General features: G+C 44.7%; 1 protein-coding gene across 1 annotated transcript in view; it reads right to left on the bottom strand.

Annotated features, from left to right (window-relative positions):
- The window catches only part of LOC119595124 (squamous cell carcinoma antigen recognized by T-cells 3-like), a 27,689-nt gene that overhangs the window by 13,162 nt on the left and 7,027 nt on the right, over positions 1-7,500 (bottom strand). The window contains exons 5-6 of the mRNA XM_037944286.1: positions 7,017-7,268; positions 6,691-6,823 (exon numbers count right to left, since the gene is read on the bottom strand). Coding sequence (XP_037800214.1) covers positions 6,691-6,823; positions 7,017-7,268 — 385 coding nt within the window. The remainder of the gene's footprint in view (positions 1-6,690; positions 6,824-7,016; positions 7,269-7,500) is intronic.

The following is a 7,500-nucleotide window of genomic DNA, read 5'->3' as shown; positions in this document are numbered from 1 at the left end:
CAGGAAACTGTTGAATCACTAACCTCTCTCTGTCTCTCCCTCTCTTCATAAATCACTCTCTCTCTCTCATCCTAACTCACTCTCACTCTTTCTCTCTCTCTATCATCCAAACTCATTAACTATAAGATGTGGATAATTCTATTTCTGTTACAGGATGTGGATCTTTTCTATTTCTGTACAGTTGGACGCACATGCTGTTTTCCACGGGATCCAATTCCCAATTACCACGCGAGGCGCTCAGCGAGGGCGGAGGTTCACATTTTAGATCTGACGCTCGTTTGACCGGGTTCGTGTGAAGCACCGACCGGTAGGGTACCTCTTCCCTCCTCCGGGGGAGTTCGTGCTAAGCTACGCACCGCAGCTAAAGGTCAGCCCTCGCCTCCCTCCAGGTGGGGCTGACCGTGACCTCCGCGCGTCCGATAACCCGGATAACTAACATGTCGTGTTCGTATACTGCGTGGTATCAACTCTAGAATAAGAGTCAGCCGTTAACAAGTATAACTACCCTCTGTTCACCATTGTACTAAGGATGATAGCCTTTTACATTAACACAATCTCTCTCTCTCTCTCGGTGTCTTCTCTTCATCTCTCTCTCTCATTTTCTCTCTCCTCTCCTCTCTCTTCTCTCCTCTCCTCTTCGTCTCCTCTCTCTCCTCTCTCTCACTCTCAACTCTCACTCCTCACTCTCCTCTCACTCTCACTCTCAACTCCTCCAATCTCACTCTCACTTCTCCATCTCACTCTCACTCTCACTCTCACTCTCTCTCATCCAAACATTCTCTCATTCTCTCTCACTCTCTCTCTCTCTTTCTCTCTCTCTGTGTGGTAAGCCATTACACCAGAAGAATGCGTGGCTCCAGATGTTTACCATTTTGCTTAAGTTTGGATCCATTGCTAATCCTAGGCCCCTCAGTGGGCCTAGATTATATTTGACCATTCTGTGTAACTCTCAGAAAGTCCTGTGCCCAGGTCTCCCACAGCCGCTAGCACCCCAGGATGGCTGCCAGACACGCAACACCGCATTCTGGCTCTCATTTCTCTCTCTCATCTCTCTCTCTCTCTCTCTCTCTCTCTCATCTCTCTCTCTCTCTGCTCCTCATCCCTCGCTCCTCTCTCCTCTCTCTCTCATCTCCCATCTCCCTCTCCCTCTCCCTCTCCCTCCTCCCATCTCCCCTCTCCCTCTCTCTCTCCCTCTCTCTCTCATCTCTCTCTCTCTCTCTCTTTCTCTCCCCTCTCTCGTCTCTCTCTCTCTCTCTCTCTCTCTCTCTGTCAAAGGCTATGACCCGAGGACAATGCTGCAGGGATAGTTATAGTTGTATGATTGGCTTCATCGTCATTGTAAGAGTACCACACACAACGAGACAATGTCTGTGGGTATGTGGGGGTCACGTGTCGGGTCAAACCCGCCCAGAGGGGAGGGCACTAGGTCAACCTTCCACGTAAACAGCCACATGGTCTATTGTACAAGAAATAGACTTATGTATATGCGATAAACACCCTGTGGTTTTATTGGTACAGAAATAGACTTATGTTATGCCATACTCTTTCTCTCATCCCTCCCTCCCTCCTCCGCTATCTCTCTCCCTCTCCCTTCTTTATCTCTCCCTCGTTATCTCTCCTCTCTCTCTCTCTCTCTCTCTCTCTCTCTCTCTCTCTTCTCGCTCTCTCTCTCTCCTCTCTCTCTCGTCTCTCTCTCTCTCTCTCCCTCTTTATTGATCTCTTCTCTCTCTCTCATCTCTCTCTCTCTCGCTCTCTCCTCTCTCTCCTCTACTCTCTCTCCTCTCCTCTCTCTCTCTCTCCACTCCTCCTCTCTCTTCGTCTCGTCTCTCTCTCTCTCTCTCTATCTCTCTCTCTCTATCTTGCTCTCTCTCTCTCTTGCTCCTTCTCTCTCTGCCTCTCTCTCTCTTGCTCCATCTCTCTCTTGCTCTCTCTCTCTCTCTCGTGCTCTCTCTCTCTCTCTCTCTCATTGCTTCTCTCTCTCTCTCTCTCTCTTGCTTCTCTCATCTCTCTCTCTCGCTCCTCTTCTCTCTCTTCTCGCTCTTGCTCTCTTGCGCTCTCTCTCTCTTTCTCTCTCTCTCTCTTGCTCTCTCTCTCTCTTGCTCTCTCTCTCTCTTGCTCTCTCTCTCTCTTGCTCTTTCTCTGTCTGTCTGTCTGTCTCTCTCTCTGTCTGTCGGTCTCTCTCTCTTCCTGTCGTCCTCTCTCTCTCTCCCTGTCTGTCTCTGTCTCTCTCTCTCTCTCTCAGTACCTCGTCTCTCTGTCTGTCTGTCTGTTTGGTCTGTCTGTCTGTCTGTCTGGCTGTCTTGTCTGTCCTGTCTGTCTGTCTGTCTCTCTCTCTCTTTACTCTCTCTCTCTCTTTTCTATACACAGCCATTTCTGTAAGCCATTCTCCCGTAAGACCACGTGGGCTCAAGAATATGTTAGATACTAATTTATTTCGTAAGCATTTTTCCAGTAGACCACGTTGCTGTTTACCACGTGCGCTCCAGTCCACTTTTGAACCATCGCTCAGCGAGGGCTTACATGATGATATATCTGAACCTCGCCTACCAGACATTTCGTGTCCTGCGCCCCGACCTGGTAAGGTTAGTATCCCCTCACCTCAGGCGGGTCGGCCTGACAACGTGACCCCGCGCTCCCCACTTTACCCCTAGACAGCGTCTCCTGTGTTTCCCTTAGTGTTGTACTCTTCATCAATAAAGATCAGCCCTTATAACCACTATCCTGCCAACCAGGCAGAACCCTTGAACGAGGGATCATAGCCTATTACCTCTGTGCTAGCTCTCTCTCTCTCTCTCGTCTCGCTTCTCTCTCTCTCTCTCCTCTCAACTCTCACTCTCACTCTCACCTCACTCTCACTCCTCACTCTCACGTCTCACTCTCACTCTCACTCTCACTCTCACTCTACACTCTCCTCTCATTCTCATTCTCTGTCCCTCATTCTCACTCACTCTCCCTCTCACTCTCACTCTCTTTCACAATATCCTTTTCACTCCCTCTTGTCTGCCTGTGTTCTTTCATTTGGTTCTAAAAAGAGTTGATAGTGGATTTTCATAAAATCGGTTTTTTATATCATTACTTTATCTAAATTCTTCACTTTATAAGATTTCTCTTCAATTCATAATATTCACTGCTATCAAAGGCACATACAAGTTTCAAATTTTATTTCACATACCACTATTGCCAATATACAAAATCAAAAGAAATTAATTGAACACCATGTGTTTTAAGAGGACAAGTTTCCCGATTAAGTTCCAATGACTCCATGTTCAATGATCTCTAGATACAAAAATGATCTAGGAAATATATTTAACCTTTCCAATGAAAATATAATGGAGGCTAGGCATCCCTGGTGAATGGTTAATGGTTTACGAAATAGTATGTGCCAGACATCATAGGTACTCTCAATCTCATCATTTCATCTCCCCCACTCCCCCTCTCATCCAAACATTCTCTCATTCTCTCTCACTCTCTCTCTCTCTTTCTCTCTCTCTGTGTGTAAGCCATTACAACAGAAGAATGCGTGGCTCCAGATGTTTACCATGTGGCTTTAAGTTTGGATCCATTGCTAATCTAGGCCCTCAGTGAGGGCCTAGATTATATTTGACCATTCTGTGTACTCTCAGAAGTCACTGTGCCCAGGTCTCCCACAGCCTCTAGCACCCCAGGGATGGCTGGCCAGACACGCAACACCGCATTCTGCTCTCATTTCTCGCTCTTGTTCTCTCTCTCTCTTTCTCTTTTGCCTCTCTCTCTCTCTCTCTCTCTCTCTCTCTCTCTCTCTCTCTCTCTCTCTCTCTCTCTCTCTCTCCCTCTCCCTCTCCTCTCCCTCTCCCTCTCCCTCTCCCTCTCCCTCTCCCTCTCCCTCTTCTCCTCTCTCCTCTCTCTTTCTCTCTCTCTCTCTCTCTCTCTCTCTCTCTCTCTCTCTCTCTCTCTCTCTGTAAAAGGCTATGAGCCCTAGTACAATGGCTGCAGGGATAGTTATAGTTGTATGATGGCTTCACTCTTCATTGATAAGAGTACAACACACACGAGACAATGTCTGTGGGTAATGTGGGGTCACGTGTCGGGTCAACCCGCCCAGAGGGGGAGGGCTAGGTCAACCTTACCACGTAAACAGCCACATGGTCTATTGGTACAGAAATAGACTTATGTATATGCAATAAACAGCCATGTGGTTTATTGGTACAGAAATAGACTTATGTATATGCCATACTCTCTCTCTCTCCCTCCCTCCCTTCCTCCCTATCTCTCTCCCTCTCCCTCTTTATCTCTCCCTCTTTATCTCTCTCTCCTCTCTCTCTCTCTCTCTCTCTCTCTCTCTCTCTCTCTCTCTCTCATCTCTCTCTCTCTCTCTCTCTCTCTCTTTATTGTCTCTCTCTCCCCTCTCTCTCTCTTGATCTCTCTCTCTCTATTGATCTCTCTCTCTCTCTCTCCTCTCTCTCTCTCTCTCTCTCTCTCTCTCTCTCTCTCTCTCTCTCTCTCTCTCTCTCTCTCTCTCTCTCTCTTTTTGATCTCTCTCTCTCTCTCTCTCTCTCCCTCTTTATTGATCTCTTCTCTCTTCCTCTCTCCCCTCTCTTCGCTCTCTCTCTTCTCTCTCTCTCTGCTCTCTCTCTCTCTCTCTCTCTTGCTCTCTCTCTCTCTTGCTCTCTCTCTCTCTTGCTCTCTCTCTCTCTTGCTCTCTCTCTCTCTTGCTCTCTCTCTCTCTGTCTTTGTCTCTGTCTGTCTGTCTGTCTGTCTGTCTGTCTGTCTGTCTGTCTGTCTGTCTGTCTGTCTGTCTCTCTCTCTCTTTCTCTCTCTCTCTCTTATTCATATACACAAGCCTATTTCTGTAAGCCATTCTCCCAGTAGACCACGTGGGCCAAGCAATATGTTATATACATAAATTTATTTCTGTAAGCCATTTTTCCAGTAGACCACGTGGCTGTTTACCACGTGGCTCCAAGTCCAATTTTGAACCATCGACTCAGCGAGGGCATACATGATGATTATATCTGACCTCGCCTGACCAGACAGTTCGTGTCCTGCGCCCGACATGGTAAGGTTAGTCTCCCCTCACCTCAGGCGGGTCGGCCTGACACGTGACCCCGCGCTCACCACTTTACCCATAGACATCGTCTCCTGTGTTTCCCTTAGTGTTGTACTCTTCATCAATAAAGAGTCAGCCATTATAACCACTATCACTGCCAACCAGGCATAACCCATTGAACTAGGGATCATAGCCTATTACACTCTGTCTAGCTCTCTCTCTCTCTCTTGCTCTCTCTCTCCCTCCCTCTCCCTCTCTCTCTCTCTCTCTCTCTCTCTCTCTCTCTCTCTTCCTCTCACTCTCACTCTCACTCTCACTCTCATTCTCATTCTCATTCTCATTCTCATTCTCATTCTCATTCTCACTCTCACTCTCACTCTCACTCTCACTCTCTTTCACATATCCTTTCACTCCTCTTGGTCTGCCTGTGTCTTTCATTTGGTTCTAAAAAGAGTTGATAGTGGAGTTTTCATAAAATCGGTTTTATATCATTACTTTATCTAACTTCATTCACTTTATAAGATTTCTCTTAAAATTCATAATATTCACTGCTATCAAAGGCACATGACAAGTTCAAATTTTATATTCACATACACTATTGCCAATATACAAAATCAAAGAAATTAATTGAGACACCATGTGTTTAAGAGGAAAAGTTTCCAGATATTTCCAATGACTCCATGTTCATGATCTCTAGATACAAAATGATCTAGGAATATATTTAACACATTTCCAATGAAAATATAAATGAGGCTAGGCATCCCTGGTGAATGGTTAATGGTTAAGAAATAGATGTGCCAGACATCATAGGTTGTATAGCACTATGGTAAAGTATTGTGGCGAAAAGGGTAGAAATGAGTTAAAAATCAGGATAAGATGTGTTAGACATAAAGCATATGTCTGAGGAAGGGGAGTAACACTAGCAGGAAATTTTCAAAAGAGCTATTATGAAACAATCAATGGGTAATAAGGTACGAAATGATAGTTGTAGAAGTAGGAAAAGAATTCAGAGGATGAGATAAGAAAACGGGAAGGTGGTGAAGTATCAGGAAGAATGTCAGGAGGGGAGGGATCCGGAGGACATTGTTGTGACATAAAGGAGTCATGTGAGTATCTAAGTGGGGTTGGTAAGGATAATGGGGAAGGAAGAGGGAATGTGATTCACTGAGGAGAGAGGATGGGGTGTTTTTTGGGGAAAAAGAGGGAATAAGGGGGAACTTGAAGAGGAGGAGGATGGATATTGGCAAATACTTTGAATGTTGAGCGAATAGGAATAGAGGGATTAGAGCGTGGATGAGGAAGTGGAGCATTCTCTTGGGTCATGTTTAGAAACTTTTTGGTGTCTTCAAGAGTTTCTGGAGGGGAGCTGGGTGAGGAGGTCTGAGAAACAAAATTAGTTAAGGCGAGGGCTGAGGCGCACACACGCATGGTGTGCACACACACACACACACACACACACACACACACACACACACACACACACACACACACACACACACACACACACACACACACACACACACACACACATACAGAAAAATTACCATGAATCATTTATGCATATTTGTGATAAAAAAGTATGTACCAACAGCATAAAATCATGTTAATAAGGCTCCTCAACAAAAGATTTAGATAATGATAATGACATAATGCAAAAGTCTTACTGGCATCTAGGCAGTGATCTAAGACAGCTCTCTCATATAAACTTTGCATAGCAGCTGGGTTGTCATTCTCTTGTAAATGTTGGATGTACAGCCGATATGTAGCCAATTTATTGGTGTCATTTTCAGCTTGCAACTGAAAAGATATAAAACAAATATTAATTAAGTTTCTAATACCAATATGGATCTTAAAGGCTACTGGATAACATAGGATCATTCACGCTACAAAAATAAATCGCAATCTTAAACCTGAGTTATAAATGAACAATTTACTGGAAAACAGATTAATAGATATTCCAATACACTTAGCAGAAAAACAGCATAGATACCAATTTCTCTTCAAAGGGGATCTTTTCGTTCAGCTTCTGCTTTGTTTTTTCCAAATCAGCTTTCATGTGCATATCCAAATCAGCTTCAAAAAATTCAGCTGCTTCCTCCATCAGGTGCTGGTAATCAGCATTGAGCAAAGGAACACGAATCAGTCTTCTGTATAAGCCTTGTATTCTTTTCTGTTGCTTTTCTTGGGCTTTCATGTCTTCTTCCGATTGAACTGTTCCTGGTCTCTGAAGTCCACTGTAAATCTAAAATCAAGTATATCTAAATTATAACTATAAATATGAACATGAAAGAGTTCTAGATGTTCTTTATCTGACCTTCTTCCAGATAGTAAAAAATGTAGAAATTCCATTTAAAAAGCGAACAACATATATATATGTGTGTGTGTGTGTGTGTGTGTGTGTGTGTGTGTGTGTGTGTGTGTGTGTGTGTGTGTGTGTGTGTGTGTGTGTGTGTGTGTGTGTGTGTGTGTGTGTG

The sequence above is a fragment of the Penaeus monodon genome, chromosome 35 (assembly GCF_015228065.2).
Source record: "Penaeus monodon isolate SGIC_2016 chromosome 35, NSTDA_Pmon_1, whole genome shotgun sequence".
Taxonomy (NCBI): Eukaryota; Metazoa; Arthropoda; class Malacostraca; order Decapoda; family Penaeidae; genus Penaeus; species Penaeus monodon.
This window is presented reverse-complemented; position numbering and strand designations above follow the sequence as displayed.